General features: G+C 36.9%; 1 protein-coding gene across 1 annotated transcript in view; it reads left to right on the top strand.

Moving 5' to 3' along the window:
- Positions 1 to 18925, top strand: part of HS2ST1 (heparan sulfate 2-O-sulfotransferase 1) — an 81736-nt gene extending 62811 nt beyond the window's left edge. The window contains exons 3-7 of the mRNA XM_082286708.1: positions 3882 to 3967; positions 7485 to 7623; positions 11582 to 11679; positions 12739 to 12896; positions 14395 to 18925. Of these exons, the coding sequence (XP_082142834.1) occupies positions 3882 to 3967; positions 7485 to 7623; positions 11582 to 11679; positions 12739 to 12896; positions 14395 to 14621 (708 nt within the window). The 3' untranslated portion in view covers positions 14622 to 18925. The remainder of the gene's footprint in view (positions 1 to 3881; positions 3968 to 7484; positions 7624 to 11581; positions 11680 to 12738; positions 12897 to 14394) is intronic.
- The last annotated feature ends 1737 nt before the right edge of the window (positions 18926 to 20662 follow it).

Here is a 20662-nt window from a genome sequence, read left to right as displayed (position 1 = left end):
GTAGTAGAAACACTTGCTTTTTATAATTAAATCAGAGTAGTTGTTTGGTTGAATTTTATTTGCTGCTTGCATGTTTCAGCAGTGACACTTTGTCTGTAAAAGAATGTCTGTGTTATGGCTATCAGGATGGCATACCAGCCACACAAACTGTTGGTTTTGTTACATGGTGAAATTGTCATCTAAAACATTTAAAATTAAATTACTGTTCTGCATTACAGCATGTATTCTTGATATATTATTTTAAAAGTGGGTGTGAGAACATTCTCTATACTGTTACGAATGCTACAATTATCCAGTGTTTCACTCCCTCAGCTTGCTGTTTTCTGTTTCTTGTTATTTTTTCTCCTTTGGTTTCTCTCAGTTTTTCTCAAAAGAGCAACCTGAAAATATATTATCTTGCTTCCAAGTGCATTCTAAAACAGTTGGTCTCTCAGAGGACAGCACAGTCGTAGTGGCTTTAGTGGTACTTATTTCCTCTGCTAGTGCAGGTTTCAGTGGCAGTGAGAAGTGGAACAAGAGAAAGGCTGCAGCAACTCTGTTAGAAGTGGAAGTACTGTCCTGTGCTCGTGAACAGTTAAGAACTTTTCCCTTAGAGTTAGATGGTCTACTGAGTATGAGTGCTGCATGTGTGCCAATTGTATTTTCCTTCTGAGAAAGAAGTATTAGTGCAAGGCAGGTATCCTGGCTGTGCTGTGGCTGAACTGGTGAACTCAATTCACCATCTCACAAAATTGCTTCTCAACTGTCCTTGCCTTGGGCTTGCTTGTGGTTGTTCATGGCCTGCAGCCAAAGGTGTGCTGCTTGCCTGTTTCCAGCATTCCCAGCCCTCTGATTCAGAGCTAACTCAGACAAACTCATGCGCACTCACGCACATGCTTGCACACTCAGACACACTCTTGCACACTAACACATAAACACACTCTTGCACACACACACACACACTGGGACACAAGCAGTCACACACACGCACACACACCCCCCATCCAGCTCAGACACACAATCACACACAGACACATCCACACATGCACATACACACGCTTGCACAAGCATGTCCGCCTGTGTGTGCATTAGTGTGTGTGTATGTGCATGTGTGTGTGTGTGATTGTGAGTGTGATTGTGTGTGTCTGATGGTGTGTGAGTGAGTGTGTGGTCAGACTGTAGGGAGGAGGGACTGATGGTTGCAGTTAATGGACAGAGATAAGAACTTAAAATACCACTTTAGTTTGCACACATGGCTTTTTCTCAGACCAGGTATGCTGGTTGGGTTTTTCCTTTCTTAGGCTCACTGGGACTTGTTTTAAATTCTTACCGTCCTAGAAACTGAATGTGTTTAACTTACCTTTCAGGACATCTTATTCCCCTAGAGTATGTTTGATCTGGCTTTTTAATTCAGTGAACCTCAGCTGATTTCCCACTTACTAAAGGCTGTGAAGCAACTTTGTAGCTGATTATATAAAAGCACCATGAAACAACTTCACAGGAATTCCATTCACATCTATATGAACTTCTAAAGTCACCTCAAATTTTATTCAGTTGGGCTCAGATGGAGAAGCTTTCTCTGTCTTTTGAAAGCTCCACTATCCACTAAGCCCTGAAGAGAAAGGTAAAATTGATCATATTTAACAGTATGAAACAGTGGGCAATATTCATCTCTGACCTAAAATGCCTGAATCCAGACTCATTAGGTTGTCTGACCTGGAACAATTCTGGCTTTTGGAATACTGCAAACTGTGGGAGAAAAAAAAAAATCTCTTGCCTGCAGGCTAGTTATGGGCATTAAAAACTATAGTTCTCAGGGGCTCAGCATGTTGCAGGTCCATCTTAAGACAGATGTAAATGTCACAGCTATCTTACAAAACCTTCCTAGCCTTCTCTTAGCTTGGCTGGTGTTAGAAGCTAGACTATTCATCCGATGTTCATAAAAATTATTTCCGTAGCAGACAATAACATTGTAAGACAAAGGCAATAAAGGATTTTTGTAACTGTTACTGGAACATCTACGGTTTGATGCCAGATGCTGGCATAGGGATCTAAGACAAAAACCTTAGGATTTTGTACTTAACATTACCTTATATCTAGTCCTAGTCTATCCAAAACTGAAATCTAGATGATGTAAGATTTCAAAAAGCTTGTTCATGGAAACACAAACATACCTTTAATATGTGGATTGCACTGCACAGCATACATAGCATAACTGGTTTACTTGCGGAGTTGTATCAACCAACCGTGACATTTTGGGGTTCGTGGGTGAAGGTAGGAGAGGTGATTTATATTTTGTATTTAGAAAACTTCTTTCCTAGGTAAAGAAAAATTTATAGCTGAGGCTCTCCACTGAAAATATCTTGTCATTAATCTTGGAAAGATACAGTCAATGGAAGTGTGGTATATTTCAGTAGCAGTAAAGGTAGTTCAACCGGATTCAAAGTCCCATATTACCAGTTTGTGCTGTGGACAAAACCAGACAGAAAGGCAGTGCAGTTCAGGAAACACCATTGTGTAACATCGTGCAGCTAGATTTGCCGTAATTTTCATGTGCAATATATGGTTTAAATTTTGTAATGCCACAGACTATGAAACTTGTGCACGGAACAAATTAATGTTGCCTGTTATTAAAAAGTAATATACACTGCTGTTATCTGAGAGTCTAAGAGCCAGTGTTTAAAGAAATAAGTATAGGTTACCAACCTCTTAAATCCTAGACCATGAGTTTTGCACATTTGAAGAAACAGGAGCAGGCCAGTCTCACCTCTTAAAATCCTCAACTGGTAGGTTATAATAAATAGTAAATATTATGCTTCAGGATACTCTCAATCTGCTTGATCTTACAGAATGTTAGTGTGTTGTCTTGAGCTCTCAAACTTTCCTTTTTTGACTCTCTTGTCTCACCTCAGGATCTTTGTGGTTATCTGTTTCTCTGTATAACAGAAAAGATACTGCAGATGTGCAGAGAACACTATCTTTTAATTCACTGCCTCAGAAATGGCCTATCTTCGTCAGACAGCTCAGGCAGTACAAATTTATCATCCTCCTTTGTTATCCAATTCACTAGTTTTGAAATAACTTTCAGTTACATCCTTTGATGTTAAAATATTCTGTTCATCTAATAAAGCCAAGCTCTATCAGGATTTGCATGTCCCACTTAATTTGATCACACTCCCTGGTTTGGGGCTTGTGTCTTATTTTGTTCTTTGAAATGTAAAGCTATTCCTATTTTTGTGAAGTTTGCCAATAACTGCTTTATGAGCCCTTGTTCAAGGGCTACTTCATGCTTCAGCATGCAAATTTCCCTGAAATGTTACACTTAAGATGACTATTCAAAATAGTAAACTATAGATAGGATTTACATTGCATGCATTTATAACATTTCTGGATTACCTGTGCATTGCATTTTGGGATGGAGGAGCAAATGAACCGTCAGATTCATTTCTTATGTCCCAGTTAAATAGGTCTAAGAACATGCTGTAAATCTGGTACACCTTTATTCAAGGGACTGAATACGGATCAGACAATTCTATCAAATATGTACTTGTATTTCTACTGAAAGAATTCCACATTCTTTTCAAATTACAAATAAAATGCACTGACAAAAATGTGAATGTTTGTCTTGCTGATGTTTTTGTGGTAGCTTTCCTTGAACTGTCCTTCTGATTGCTATATTCTGCTTTTGTTTTGTTTCTCATCATTAAATTCTGATGATCTAAAATTAGTCATCTGTATGCTGCAGAAAAGTCTATTTTAGCTGGCACAAATTTTTTGGTAATATTCAAAATAGACTTTTTTATCTAATGCATTATAAGATTTTACTTAAAAGCCAGGAAACACCGTGTATTGGGAAATGTAATGAGCAGTACAGAAACACTTTCTGTTGCCCACTTTCACAGGTCCGATTTGTGAAGAATGTGACTTCCTGGAAGGAAATGAAGCCAGGATTTTACCATGGCCATATATCGTACCTGGACTTCGCCAAGTACGTTCCCGTGGCGGTACCTGCGGAGCGCGGAGCGGGCTCCAGCTGGGCTGCCAGTGCCCTCTAGTGCTCGGAGCCTGGGAACTGCAGTTTGGTAAAAACCCTCACACTGGCGTTCCCATATGGCCACTACCTGGGGTTGCTATTTCACCGATTTCTCGTTTTCTTGCATGATAAAATGTAGCCGAGTTTCATTTTTAAAAAATCATTTATATACTGGGATTAATATTCCTTGTCTAAATTCCAAGCTTGTTTTACTGAAAATCATGGCTTTCCTCTGAAACACCGGCAGTTCTGTTTCAGGATTGGCTTCCCTTTCAGGGAAGTTTAACATACCTGTTCTCAAAAATGTTTCATGTAAAGAGTAACACCACCTGCCTCTTAAGTTATGTAATTCTTCTCTACCTTAGTATCTCTTTACACTTCATCGAAATATAAAAAGTTATATTTTGAAGTAGTTTTCTGGTCTGTAGTAGTTTGGCTTGCTAGAAAAAGCATTGAAATAATTCTTGTGGAGTTAAATGCTGCTACTTCTAAAATGAAATTAAAATAAAATATGGTAAAAGCCTCTCACTGACTTCAAAGGTTCAGGATCATATCTTTATTCTCACTTTCATATGTTTTCTTGTCTTATTTTTGCTTCTGGATCTAAAGCAGTGATCCTCAGTAGCTCAGTCTTATAAAACCTCCCCTTGAACTGACAAGTCAGTTTTGCTTAAGATGCTTACTAGGCAGTGCTTCATCTTGCACTTGAAGCATGTGGAAAATGATTTAAAATTGAAAGTGGAATTTTCAGATCTCATTACGTTTGACTGCACAAACAATAGTAACCACTACTTTTACCTCTTGCTGACGGTCACTCCTCAGTGTTGTTATGTTTCTGTGCATTAAAGTATTTATTTAAATTCTTTTTTGTATGTAATAATTCTTTTTGTTTAGTCATTCCTTTTAATTACTCATTCTGTCATGTACACTGATTTTTAATTTGAACTTTTTATACCAATGAATGAAATGGGGAAGTGAGACCTTCACAGATTCCCAATACAGTATATTATTACAGAAAATGCTAAAAGCTACAATGGCACCAAGTTTGCAAAAAGTAACAGGCAAAAAGAGTTACTTGCAAATCAGTCAGTCAAAATATATAAAAATTCATTAGTTTCCTTTCTGCTTTTTTAAAATTAAAATACTTCAACATTAATAAATGCTTGAACTGAGTAACAGCTTTCTGGTGCAGCAAAGCTGCCGAATGTTATTTTATACATTAATTCATAAAGCTGAAAACATTTTCAGATACTGGAACTCCTAAAACTGAAATAATTATTTTACATCTAGAAAGCATCTAAGCAGTTTCACAGATTTCTTTCATCTGCATCTTCCCTCCGGGACTGTGTTATCCTTGTCTTTGTTGTTTGTTATCCTTTCACCTGAGTGATTTTTTTTTTTTCCCTACAACAGCTTGCTTTCTCATACTTTGGGTTTTCATTATTAAAATAATATCTTGAATACGCTGGTTGTGCTTGACAAGGCCCACACCTTTAAGGCTGTGAGGTATGTTCTTGTAATGAACATTTTTGTAGTTAAGAAGTGTAAAATATTTCAGAAGAGTCAATGCTTCCGTATACATGGACATCAGACTTAGGTCCACTGTCAAATATCAGAAGTACCTCTTAAAATATGCTGAAACTTAAAAGTACTGGATTCCATCGATGACTCACAATATTGAGGACAGGTTATCGTAATCCATCAATGTAGAAATTACAGTAATAAAAGTTTAAATCTTTTCCCTTTTCTTTTTGTCTTTTAAAAATTTCTTATCCATTCTTATTCCCTATTTTCTCTGGTAAATAGTTGGGAAAAAAAGTTCTTTGACAATGCAATTGCCAATTCACTGTTACTATTAATAAAGTTACAGTAACAACCTGTGTTACTGTAACTGAAGCTAGTTGTGAAAGCTCGTGTACAAACCCATGCAATTGTACAATCCAGCACAAGCATTTCTAAGGACTTGGACATGTTCATTAACCCACAGATATGTGCTGTTCATTGGTTGAGTCTGCTGCTGTATCAAAATGGTTTGGTACAGCTTTCTCAGCATCTGCAGTAGTCTGTGGAAGGGGACATGTGCATGTCTCATGCACTTTAGTGTACCTTAGAGGATGCAGTTCAAAGCCTGGACTTTGCATCAGAATGGCTGAAACATTCACACACTCTATCTGCAGGCTTTGGAAAGTCAGAGCTGGCATGCAGACAGATGTCAGCAATGCCACCTTTGAGTGTTCCAGACTGACTCATTGGTACTCTGCTGGCAGCATTGGAGAATCAATTGCTCTTTCTGTAGCCTCTAACAATTTCTCTGTCTGTAATGCTGGTCTTTGGAAAAGTAATGCCTGTTAATTGTTTTTTTTTCTAACTTCCTCCTTTCTGCTGCTTTTGCTACGTTTCTGTTCTTAAGCTTTTCAGCTTAAGATTCCTCATATGTACAGTATCTGGTAGTAAAATTTATCCCTTCAACAATAATGGCACTGCATCTTAAAACTATGAGTGCTCTGTTTTAGCCAAGCTAGGAGGCATGAATGGCCCTCTGTAGATGCAGAATGCTTTCCCAGTTTGCATAGGAACAGAAGAGAACTTTTTTTTCCAGCTTTTAGCTTTATGTCAGGGCACTTGACACACTTGCCATTGTGATATAAACTCTTTAATATTTGGATACCATAATTATTTGCCAAAGGATGTCTCAAATGGAAGAGAAAATAAAACTGAGAAATGTATTGTAAAAGCTGACTTGAATGTAGATCACTGAAAGGTAGCATTTGCACAAAACAGTTTGGTGGTTTAAATCTTCCTCGTGTCGCGTGAGCTTACTGCGTCATTTCATCAGGCTTCTGTTTGTACTGCAGTACATCAAAATTTGCTTAGGATAAATGTCTAAGGAAAAATTTTATATCTTTAGATAGAGAAGTTAATATGATTACAGATACTATCTTAGACTTATATTTAATAAGCATAGCCATCTGCATTCAACCCAGGCAATGGATGGGCTCTGAGCTCTGTCTTCCTGCTGTTACAGTTAATGTCTCTGACAACTGGAGACCTGCCAGGAAAACCACTCATAGCATTACAAAGCTCAGTTCACAAGGGCAGGAACTCAATATCAAACTTCCTTGTACTTACTATAAACATGTATGTGGCTGCTAAACTAGTTAAGGCATTTCTAGAGTAAGGATGGTTGTGTAAACATTTTTAGTATCAATTTGTATATGACAATATGTCTGGTTTGTTTGTTTCTTTAATAATAAACCCTTAAAATCATAATCCTAGGCAAACTGAAATTGAGCTTACTTTCACATCCGTGTAATATGCTGGATATGAGGATGATTAAACTTCCTCTCAGTATCATGTATTCTGTGTATAGATTTTATATGAATAGTTGTAACAATGAAGACAGGCTTCTACGTATTAGATGAGAAGCTTTGATTTGTCCTTTGAAAGATGTGTTTTTCCTCTTCTGCTTCAGATTTGGTGTTAAAAAGAAACCAATTTACATAAATGTCATAAGAGATCCTATAGAACGCCTAGTTTCTTATTATTACTTTCTGCGCTTTGGAGATGACTACAGACCAGGGCTACGGAGGCGAAAACAGGGGGATAAAAAGGTAAAGTACACCCAATTGTATATGCTGTACTTACTAAAATTAATGTGAAAACAATTTTTAAAATGTCCTGATAAAAGCTGAATAGTTGTTTTATCAACCTTGGTAATAATGGTGGCTTTGTGAGTTATATTCTCCATTTCCTGTCCATACTGGAGCAGAGCATGACATTAAGTAGGTTCTTTACACCCTTAAAAATTCACTATATGTTGCAATTTGTTAAAAAAAAACTAAATAAAACCTTTTTAAAAATTGTTTTTAGGCATCCAGACTTGTAGTTATGAAATTAAGCTATTCCTCCTATGTAAGAAGGCTACATCTCTTCTTGTTGAAGACTGAGACACATTTTCCATCAAAAGCAGTAGAACTGCTGATGCTTTGGCTTTGTTGTTTATTTTCATATAATTAGCAACCCAATTTATTTCATTTTTTTAAAAATGGCAATATCATTCAGGCTCCATAATATATTTGTTACAGAAAGAATCTATACATCCCTGTAACGGTTTGCAATATGACATTTTTTGGGCATGTTGCTTTGGATTTTTCTTAAATCGGGAAGAAAAGTAGTGTATTAAGTATATGAGTATAGTTTATAAAACTGCAGCTAGAACAGTGTGGAATCCTGAAAAATGCAATGAGTTTTTGTACTTTACAGAGTCAAACACTTTATACAGTTTCAGTGACGATATTTTCTTAAGCTGATGCTGTTTTTCTGTAATCCTGACAATTTAGTGTCATGCTGTGTGAGTACCAAGAGACACTGAAAAAATAAGCAAAAATCACACTAAAGACAGCTTAGTCTACAAACAGCTTAACTAATAAACATGAGTGATCATTTGTATGCTGCCCCCATCCAAATAGTGCTTTATAAATACTGGGAGCAAACCATTCCTCTTTTCTTTCCAGTTGGGAACTAACTGCTCCCTGTTATTTAGGGTTTAGCGCCATCTTCAGCTACTGCATTTCAGTTTGTCCAGGTATCCTGCAGCATAGCAGCCTTGGAAGAGGAAAGCTTCAAGAATAAATTGAAATTAATCTTAAAAATTGTCTTTATAGAACTGGCTAAATAGATGAAAAGGTGATATGATTTCATAAAGGCATTTTTAAAACGAGATATAGGATCTCATCTTTTGTAGCCTGCTGTCTTCCTCTTTCCTGCTGGAGATCAGTCACTTGAAAAGCTGAGCATGCTGCCAAGTCTGAGCTGTTTCTAGGACATAAAACTTACTAAAAAGAGTGGAATTTAACAGTATTTGTGTTATTTTTGAATTATAATCCAAACAACCTTGTTAGGTAGTCACTGGGAAACGTTATGCCAAAAATCCTTAGTGTTGCTGCGTGGTAGACTGCATTGTAAGCTTTGATTTGCTGGAAAAAAGGTCAAATGCATTCCTGTTTAAAATGCTTACAATGCATTGCATTATTAATTTTATGTTTTTCTGTTGAAGATGCTTTTTTCCTTTTGTCACTATGATACCACTTTATTTAGGTCTGAGACTTAGTTGTTGTTATACAGATTTAACATGTCCTGTAAGTATCTCAAGTTTATTTGAAGTGAAATTGATTTACTGTATCAAACTTCTGGCTTCTTTCATTTTAATCAGGTTTTTCCAAAGTGTCCCTGGGGAACTGTATGTGTGTAGATGATGTAAGTTTTGTATACATTAGTTATAAAATTCAGTAAGCTCAAAAATTGATTGAGCCAATTGCAGGGTCTTTATTCTATGTGTGTATGTATGTATTTATTCTATAAATGTAACACTAGTATGTGTTCCAGTAGATTCACTTAAAGATTTTCAAATGAAAAGTAGGGAAGATCAGAAATCACTTCTAATAGAAGTCAATTGTTCCTTTATTAGTGGAAAGGAATCTCAGTGTACTTTACACTCCAGTCCCCTCCCAGTCCATACTACAGCAGTTATATGGAAGAATTCTTAATTAGGTTTTTTTCTGTGTCCCTGTGCTTCCAGTCAAATTTGGCTCCAAATGCAGAGTCTGTAGAGGCAAGGGTTTCTTACAATAAAATCTCTGGATGGAGCAGTCAAGGTAGGTATGTAAGAGGAAGTGTGGAACGAAGTTTGTCCTATTTCGACTTACTTAGAAAATGGCTTGCTTCCTTTTGCTTATTAACTGTAAAATAACCTGCAGGTATAAGCAAAGAAATCTTTGCACAGATGCCAGTTCATTTTTAGTATAATTTTAGTATAATTTAGGCTGTGCATTTAACAATAGATTGGCGCAGAAATTCCCTAGAGAACTATGCTAGGGAAAGCATACCAATGTCTTGTTTTCCTGGTTAAGCTGCATTTTTATCTGTGATGTGTGGCATGTTGTCCTGGTTTGAGACAAATTCAGAGGAACGTCCAAAATGAACGTCCTCTGATAGAAGGCAGGTTTCAGCCACCCCTCCCCCACCAGGTTCGGGAAAAAATTTCCTTGGAGAAAAGTGAAGGAAAAAACCGATTTATGTAACAAACACACGGGAAAAGAATAATAATGCTAAATAATAAAACCTCTCGCTGTGGAGAGAAACCTGGGAAGATTTTAGAGTCCTTTCTGTGGGTGTGGTCTCTCCCTCTCTCACCCTGGAGCTGGAGTTCAGCGTGGGGGCCCCAACCCCTCTGGGCCAGTGTAAGGTCTCCCAGTGAGGTTCTGATGTTCTGAACAGTTCCAGAAGAGAAGAAAAAGAAGCCAAAGTCCCAGGGAAACAAAGGAGTTTAACTCTCTGTCTCTCTCTTCCGAGAAGAAGAGCCAAGAGCTGGGAAAAGCAGGAAAGTGGTTGCCTCCGCTCTTGCCACCACAGAAGCAGCTATCTCTGTGTCCTTGGAACTGCATTGAAAAGTTCGTCTGGCTTTTTTTTCTTTCTCTTGCACCCAGTTTTAAAGACACAGAAAGGCACAGGAATCATGTCTGGGCATAGAGGGATACACATCATAGGGGATACACGTCATAAAGTCACCCCAAGACACATGTACAAGCTATTCTAAACTCAGAGTTCAATGTGAACCAAGGCACCACAGTTTACTCCCTGCTTTGGCATAGTATCAATAATTTTTTCAGATTATTTTATAAACTTCATCACAAAATAGAAGCAAATGATGTTGTCCTTGTTCTTAACCCCAAATAATTACACAAATGTGTTTTTACAGAGTTGCTTTGAACAGAAACTTGTAATTATACAGAAGAAGCAGTCTAAAAAGTTGTCAATGTGATTTATTTTTTTTTAATCTATCCTAGATACAGGCCTTATATCTTGATTAGAAATATCATTAATACTTTATGGTGACACAATAAAGCATTTACAAATTCCTTCCAGTGCTAATGGAGTTCCTTTTGTAACTGTGTTACTGCAGTTGAAACTCTGTTACTACAGCTGTGTATCCACATAGAGAGCAATATTGTATGGAATATTCTGTTATGCAGTGAAAACTTCCATTCAGTTCTTCTGATTGCCAAAAAAAAAAATTAGCCTCTGAAATGGCAGTTGTTTGTCATAATTAAAATATAATAGATCCTTGTTTAATCTAAAACACAAAATGCACAATGTTCTATGTTATAAAGATCCAGCTGTTGAAGGATCACACAATTCCTGATGGCATTTGATGCTGTATCTTTAGTGACTTTTTTTGTAGGGAAAAACAATTATACCAACACTTAGGGACTATTTTTTCTAGTTTTGACAAATAGCCTTTGCTAAGGTTATATCAAAGGTGTATCAGTGTACCAGGTAAGATCAATTGTTCATTAGTTATAACCATGAAAGACTGTCCAAGTACTATTTAATTGGGACAATAGGTCATCCTAAAAACACTGTGAAAGCAAGGCTTGAAAAAATGTTTCTTTTTCTTTAACATCATATATGTGTTTTTCTGTCCCCACTTCATTTAGCAACTAACCAGTTTGGGATGTTTGATACATATATGAGATTTTAAAGCTCAGCTCAATTTTGTCTTTTTTCCAGACCTTTGATGAATGTGTGGCAGCTGGAGGTTCCGACTGTGCTCCAGAGAAACTTTGGCTTCAAATTCCATTCTTCTGTGGCCACAGCTCGGAATGCTGGTAGGGAGATAAATGTAGCTTATTAGTCAAGTACATCAGTGCTGAAATCTAAACTTTAACAAATTTTAATATGTAGCCCAGTTGATAAAAGTGTGAGGGACTGGACAGAGTGAAGCAATGGATACTCAAGTAATGTGTTTTCTGTAGAAGATGGATTTACTGAAACAGTTTTGCAATTCTTTAAGCTAGCAATACATTACAATATTGTATCAGCAGTGCTATGAGGGAAAACATGTTTTCAATTTTAAAAATAATTTTTGCAGATTTAGAGTCTTGACACTTTTCTCTTAAGTCAGACTACAGTATTATTCTTGTGGAATGGAGATATTTTAGTTCAAGCTCCTGAAGTTCCTGGGGAGTACACAATAACTGAGATTGGGATAAATTTATCTTTTAAAACCTTTACCAGATATCTAGTAGTCAATGCTACTTAGCAGAAATTGAAACAAAGCAAATAGTGTCCATCTGTCAATGCAACATGTTTTATAATAATGGCACAGACTTAAAAAAACTCTTTAGCAAAAAAAAAAACCAAAAAACCCCTAGATTATTTGAAAGACTCTATGTGATATCAAGGGCAATTATTTCTCAAAGGTATTGTTCATTCAAACACATGCAAAGTAAATGGCCACTTGTGAGATCCTCTTTCAGTGCCTGTTGGTCAAACCTATCTACTCTCTGGCCATGTGGAGAAGCAGAGAAAGAAAGGAGGTGCAAAAGGGAAGGTGTGTTCAAATTTCTGGTATCTAATGTGAAAGTGGAGACAGGGTATTAATATTGAGACAATGTAAATCCTGGAAAAATTGCATGAATAGAAGCATTAAGCGTATACACACATCGGGTATTTTTGTTGAGACTCTTTTATAAATAGAGTTGTATTTTTAGGTAAGAACACAGATGAGAGAAACTGGAAAGGAAAAAAAAGTTAGGAATGGTTATAACTTAAAATGAGTCCTGCCTTTCCTATACAAATGTCCTGTTGTGAAGTAATCTCCATCTAGGGACCAAGGATTGCTGGCTGACATCAGGACTTGCTGTAATTGTTCTCTGTCATTTTAGGAATGTGGGAAGCAGATGGGCCTTGGAACAAGCCAAATACAATCTGATTAATGAATACTTCCTAGTGGGAGTTACTGAAGAGCTTGAAGACTTTATCATGTTATTGGAGGCAGCTTTGCCCCGGTTCTTCAGGGGTGCCACAGAACTGTACCGCACAGGTATTTAAATAGTTGATTCCCATGGATTCCATGGATTTTTCATCCTCTTATTGCCATTTTCATGTGAATTCTTTAGCTCTAGATGAATAGTTTTGAGTCTCTGCCAGGTTTGCCTCCCAGCTGAGTGATGCTCCTACAGAAGAGACAAACTCATTTTCAAAGATTCTCAATACTTCTTTTTTTTTGAGGGGGGCAGTGGGGGCAGGGTGAGAGGGGCTACTCCAAGTATCCTTCTGCCTTACATGAATTGTAAATATTTAAGGTTGCGGTAAAGGTAGGTGGGTAGGTATACTGCATGTAACATTGTGACGTGTTTATAGCAGAACATTTTTTTAAGGTTTTGCAGTGGCTTCAGTTTTGTAAAGTGGCTGATGTGGCAGATTTCCATTTCCTCTGAAGCCCTGCTGGAATTAAGTGTGCTCGATGTACCCTGGTTGGCTGAGCAATAAAGCCTGAGGGATGCAGAGACCCAAGTAGATGTTTATCTTCCTGGGCTCCTAGTAAGATGTAACAACTAGTAGCTCAGTTTCTAGGAGCTGGCCGTGCAATTTATGATGAAGAAAAGATCTATCTTAGCAGGGCCTCTATCTACAAATAGAGGGAGAAAAGAATCTGATGTACAGAGCCTAGATATGTAGTATTAAGTTAATTACAAAGCAGTAGGCAGCACTCCTTGGGGAAAATCTGGTCGTCATTTTGGTCATCTTTGTCTCAGAAACTCTGTGCAACAAGGATGTGGCTTACGTATCATTTATGATAAGACTACAGTATTCTATTTAGATGGGAGTATAATGGTTTAAATGCCATTAGTAGAGATTGTATTTTGATTAGAAATAGACAATTGAAATAACTTGAAAACAAGGGGTTTTTTCTCTTTCATGGAGAGCTACAGAGAGCTACGCAGAGCAAGGGCATTTTTGGTAGTCTGAGTTGAATATAACCTTCCCTGGAGGTATTTAAAAGACGTGTGGAACTGGCGGAGGTATTTAAAAGGTGTGTAGGTGTGGCGCCTGGGGACATGGCTTAGTGGGACTTGGCAGTGTTAGGTTTGCAGTTGGACTTGATGACCTTAAATGTCTTTCCCAACCTAAATGTTTCTATGATTCTATGAAAGAAGCATCTCCTGTGCAGTTTCTAAAATTCTTAACATTTGATACCAGATTAACATCTAAATAATTAATTTCGCAAGACCAATTTTGCTCCAGGTAGATTATGTGGAGTAATCTTATTCCTTAAATGAATGTTCATTCCCTGGGTTTATTAGAGCAAGGAGGAAGAATTGAAAGAATGGATGCAATGGATTCGTAAACATTTAGTGAGAGAGGCTGCAGTTCTCCAACTCTGCATGTTGTGTTAATAAATTTTGGATTAAAGCCTGTCCCTTCTAATGCAGTTTATCAACACACTGAGAGTATAAAAACTGTAAATAAAAGGACTGTAAACATTTTTTGAGCACGTGAACTTAAAAATGAAGTTATTGCTTTCATTTTGCATTTAGGAAAGAAGTCGCATCTTAGGAAAACAACTGAGAAAAAACTTCCCACAAAAGAAACTATTGCCAAGCTACAACAGTCTGAAATCTGGAAAATGGAGAATGAGTTCTATGAATTTGCACTGGAGCAATTTCAGTTTGTCAGAGCACATGCAGTTCGGGAAAAAGATGGAGAATTGTATATTCTGGCTCAAAACTTTTTCTATGAAAAGATTTACCCTAAATCAAACTAAGAACGCTATACTGTTAGATTTATGGACCTAAATCTTTGGTCACATCATCATCTTAGTCCTCAGCCATGGAAACTAGATTGCTTGTAGACCTCCAAGACATTTCTTTATATGAGAAAAGTGGGTTGTGGATCACCTCCAGGGCTGTGGATATAGCTGTGTTGGTAATCCAGAAGCAAAGGCTTCATTTCTTTTATCTAACTAATACTTTCCGTGGGAGTCAATATCCTTAACCTGAAGAAATCTACACTGTAATTCGGAGCAATTAATACACGGCAGTTCTATTTGAAAATATAAACAATCAAAAAACCACTTCTGTTGATGCTCTTTTTAATTTTCAGAGCAATTTATTTTCATTTATACTTCTGTGAAGAGGAAATAGTTTTCCCCAGCTTTCAACATGGAAATTTTGGTTGTATACAGTATGAGTAGTCCTAATAACTGGTTGACATCTGTGCTTTGTTTTTGTGAATCATGTCACATGGTATTAATTGGGATGGTTAATCATGTTCTGCTGAGAAATGCTGCTGCTGCTGGAATTGCCCATATTTATATATGTGGTTTTATTAAAAAATTATAACTACTCATTAGTGTTAAAATGTCATTTGCACATTAATATTGTAAAAAGTTAAAGAATCAGAGCAGTGGGGTTTTTATTTTGGTTTTTTTTAATCACTACCACCACTGACTGAGGTTGGGAAAATGACAAAGAAATTTGGTATTGTCTGCAGTTCTAGTTGATCCTTACACAGTGGTATAAAAATCGTAAATTCAGTAAGTTTCTCCATGGATTCTTTGTAATAATTGTAAACTGAGGTATTGGTGAATCCATATTATGACTCTATTAGTGAGCTGTGGTATGGCTAGGGTTTTCCTACTACTTCAATACTTTTATCTGTAGAATATTTTTACTGAGGTGCTTTATAACGTATTTTAAAGCATTGCATTTACAAAAGGAGTAAAATGCTGTAAATACTGCTAATTTTATGTATTTGGACCAAAAGGTTTAAAAGTAACTAGTTTAAAGTGGGGTTTTTTGCACCGGTTCTGTTACATGTGAAGTGAAAAACATCACATCTGATTCCTGGTTGAGTTAACTGTTGGACATTGCTGAAACACACTTCAGTGACCTTTCTGACTTCAATACCAGAACGTTGTCCAGGGTTTGTCTTTACAGAAATGTAGTCTTCATCCTTTTAGAAGGGTAAGAGAACAAGAAGAAAAGTGTCATGTGCAGTGTGGTTGAGAAAGATGCAGTGAACTTGATTGACATAATTGTATTTATGTAACTGCCATTACGCGACTGTTGTAACTTTGTGAGTTGCCATTATTAACAATGTGAAACACCTGGTAGATGAAGTAAATTGAAATTTGAGAACAGATGTTTGGGGCCACTGCATTATAGCAAATGGCCATGGAGCACTGCAAGAACTTTCCCTAATGAATTTTCTTAAAGATGAGTATTTACACAACTTACACCTGCCTTTTCTTAAAAGTGCTTTTCACAGGATTTGATTGGGAAGGCACTGAGGAGACAAAGGAATGGTGGGAAAGGCTTAAGTTCCTAAGGTATCATGCTGAAGGCTTAGTTTAAAATTACCAAGTGGAGTTTCTTTAACCAGCTTGTTCTTGTAATGAAAACAAAGGAAATGGAAAATGGTCTGTGAACTGGATGTCTGCAGCCAAAAGCAACAGCCCAATTACAGAGAGGATAACAAGAGACTATCAAGTACATCTTGCAGTTTCTTTGTTTTCTTAGATTTTTCCCTTCTGATTTTAAAAATAGATCTCTCTTTGTTCTTCCCAAATAATCAGGGAAGTTCCTTCTCATAAGTTACCATTTATATAGCATGAACCATGCATAAGACTTCCTGTTCTAGTTCTTGTCTGTTGACATCAATAATAATGCCAACATGTTTGGGTATAGGATATGTTAGGTCACACATGAAGACATGTTTCCTAGCTAATGAAAGGAACTGAGGAGTCATACACAAAAAGTAGTTAATGGGCATCTAAAAGTTTTCATTGAAAAGCAGTTACTTTTTTTTAAAAATAAAATAAATATTTATAATCCCAGGAAAGATTTCTGCTCAGTGATCGTTTTATGTTAGATTTTTGGGGGTCTTTTTACCATGTTGTTTTCCTTAAGAATAATTCAGATGAGTTTACCTTCTTGCAAATTTTCAGAAGAGCACCTCTAAGAGAGCTGAAGAGCTTGCTAAGTGAAAATACAAAATATTCATCTAAGTAATGAAATAGGTATGTAGACAAATGCTTCTCTATTGACAAGAAAACAATAGACAAAACTTCTACTGATTTCAGTAGGGTCTATAGAAACTCCTTCTATTCTGTAAGCAATTTTAAAAGTTATGTTTCTTTTCTTCCAGGATTTGGAATTTCTTAATTATGAGTCTTCAATAACAAAACCAATGCAATTTTTTTTACTTTTAAAAGAGCAATATATTTTTCATAGTTCATGTAAGGTAACACATTTTATTTAATCAGATATCACTTCCTGTTCTTTGCTGGGAACTGTTAAGATTGAGACAAACAAGAATTTTAGGAGTATTTTTGAGAAATGTTAGCAACAATTGGAGCAGTACTCATTCCAGATGTATTCAGAAAATGTGATCATCTGTACAATACAGAAGGAACCAAGGCTGTCTACTTTTATATCTAGTGCAACCACTAAAGCCAACTGTGAAGTTAGAATAATTTGAGTTTAGAACTATCAAACTTGGATTTCATAAAAGACGGTTTAGGAAAAGGAGCTTTACAGATTTTTAATACTCTGTTCTATTCATCTTCTGTTTGGAAACAGAAACAATCCAAGTTGTTGCCATTAAAAATACTTTACAGTGTAGAAGTATGATTTATCTCATGTATTTTCCCTTAATGACTCATAGAGGAAAGCAGCAATATGTGAAATTTTGGTTTTGCTTGTTGTATGATCAGTAAACTACTATGCAGCCTCCTGAACACAGATCTTATAACTGAAGTCACTGTACTCTCTGTAGAGGAATGGGATTGGCTTTTTGCAGGGCTAAGTTCATTTGAAAGGTGCTGAAATGCTCATCTATCTACATATAGTTGAGAGTAGATTTTGTTACACTGTTCTGTACTTTCTGTACAAAACTACCACCCACATTTTGTGCAAAGCTCTAGCCCTATTGAAACTCTTGATGTCAGCACAAGGCGCAAGGCCCCGCTGTGCTGGTGACTACCCAGCCGTACCCACAGCATGCCTGGGACACTTGTGATACACCGGGCAGTGCTGACAGGAGAGCAACAGTGTTTGTAGCTCCTTCCCTTAATAATTCTGCAGACATGCAACAAGAATTTCACTCTTATTTTGTTAGTGCATCTATAAGCAGACCCAAGGCTAGGGTGCAGAATGTCCTCTGTGCACATTCCTGCTTGTTCTGGGAGGATTTTCTAGCAGTCTCTTTTATTGGTATGCTGATCATGGCTTCATTTTCAAACAGACATGAAAATGTATAGCTATACAAAATAGGAGATGGAGAACCAGCCCATCCTGGTCATTTGAAATGCCTTTTCTGTGCATTTAGTTTTTTCTGAAGATACCTAGCTATTTTTACATTACAGGAATAAACTTTTGCTTATTGATAGTCTCAGAGCAGTTCTATATTCTATCAGGAAAAATTCAATTATTTTCTTTTATGCTTGTGTTTGAATTCTCCATTAAGCTTACCTGGCGTTGCTAAAGGTGTATATGACAAAAAGGTGTGTAGATGATACTGTCTGAACTGTGCTGCTTAAGCAGTCAATGGAAAAGCCTGATCCAAGTGCACTGCCAATTTAGCTCTTCAAAATTAGAGCATATTTTATGACTACTAGAGATTAAACTTAAAGAAAGTTTAAGGCTACTCAGTTGGATGGATGCTTCCTTTACTGTAAGCCTATGCAACTCTGTAACCTTTCCAGCAGTATTTATAGAAAGAGCCCTCTTCCTGAGACTTTTCTAGAGCATAATTATAAATGTTCGTACACTTGTACTGTCTGATATTTACATCAGCAGCTTTCCATAGCTTCTGCAAAAGAGACAGATTTTTGAGCATTTCTAAAGCAGTCCTGAATGTAATTTTGAAAAACATGGATTGTGCTTCATTACCTTTTTCTTTTTAAACACACACAGCTAAATAGTGCCTTTTTTCCTCACAATCCATGTTGAAGATGCTTGCTCCCACTCACCCTCCATAAATTGATTCATTTGTGCAATACTATTCCAACTTGAAACCATTTTGTCACAGCTGTTTGAGAAATAATCTCCATTTTTCCTCACTGTGCTGCCAGCTTTCTGTTGTTTAAGTGTTTCAGTTGATTACCTAATGCAAATGCTATAAAATAAAACACCCACTGGGAAGGGGAAAGAAAAGAAGTCTGGTGTCCTGTCTTAATATTTGCATGTCACATTCACATTGAATGCTTTTTTTCTGGAACATGTTGTTACACAGTATTGTGAACTTTGTTGGCAGCTATTGTGATTTTGGAGGGGAGAGACAAGCTGGAGTGTAGCTCATCTGCAATAATTGCAGATTTAACCAAATATATTTCTAGGCCCTTAGAACTTGCATGGCCTTCATGACCGGATATGTTTTAAGTTTGCAGAGGGTATACACTGTGCTGAAAGCCATCAATGAAAAGTTCTTAATATTAAAGCCAAGATTTGTAAGAACAGAAAACTGGCATTAAAACAGTGGATTGATACATCTGTGCTTCCCTGCCTAAGGGAACAAGTGACCGACTGATTGCTGTGGTACGGGAACACCCTCAGTTACTGCAGTGCTGAGAGTGCTGTAAGAACTTGAGTAGACTAGAAATGTCATTTGCATTTGTAAGCAAGGACTTAGAACAAGAAAATACGGTGAGCATGGGTATAGTGCTGTTGAGGATTTCTGAGGCATACTATAACCACTGCCCTATAAACGTCCCTGGCTGTGTGTGCCATGGAGCTGAACATCATCTGACCCTGCCAAGTTTCTTAAGGCAGTGGTTCCTAATGTGTAGTTATCAGCCTTGACAATTAAGAACCATCATGCAATTACTCAGCAACTTCCACTTGAGGATTTTAATGGCTTTTAAATCCCCCTTTTGTTGAAAATAGACATTTCCTTGCTCCTGTGAATGGAAGTGATAGGTGTAGTTGTGCACAGGAAACAGTCTCTCTGCTTTTATCAGCCAGGGGGAAGTGGAGGGGAAAAATGCCTATATAAAGGTACAGGACTTCCTAAGGTCACTGTACCTGTCTCTGAAATGATGTAATGAATTAAATGACAGCCAAAAAAAGTTGCAATACAATAAAAAGCTTTATTTGAAATGACAGTAGCTCCTCCTCTGAAAGAGAGAATGACTGTGGTAAGTACTGTTTGAACCATTTTTTACCTGATGTTCCCATTTGCACAGGTAATTAATCTCAGCAGTTGGAATTCATGGGAGGGGAGCAAGAGAAGGAAAAGGTGGTTTTTGTTCCAACCAATTTTATTTTTTTTCAGATCCTGTATTTTCATTTTATTTATTGTTTGCATCTTGCAATTGATTTCAGTACAATTTCCTTACTTTTTAATAAAATAAAATAAGTTGCTAGTGAATGTCAAAGCAATGCCCAGATGTTTTCTTCAAGCACAAGTCCCCTGCTATGACCTCCTCCCCCAGCTTCATTACGACATAACGCAGATGTGGCAACTTTCAATAAGAGCTAATTTAAAGGACTAATAATACTCTTTATTAAAAAAACCTCTACAAAGAACACCTGTGGCCTAAAAATGAAGGCTTTGAGACCTTTCACCTTGTCATAATAACCAACTGCATCCTCATAAAAATGGAAAATACTGTGATAAACATTCTCTGCCCATTTTCTGCACACTTGCAAGGCTGATCCTGAATCCATTCTCATATTTGCTACACACAGATATTAACCTTTCGTAATAAATATGACTGTCAAAATAATTGCACAGAGAATAATCTTCCTATTGAAAAAAAAAAAACAATCTGGGAACAAAATAGGTTAAAATGGTGATTCATGG

This window comes from Coloeus monedula, assembly GCF_965178545.1.
Source record: "Coloeus monedula genome assembly, chromosome: 9".
Classification (NCBI taxonomy): domain Eukaryota; kingdom Metazoa; phylum Chordata; class Aves; order Passeriformes; family Corvidae; genus Coloeus; species Coloeus monedula.
This window is presented reverse-complemented; position numbering and strand designations above follow the sequence as displayed.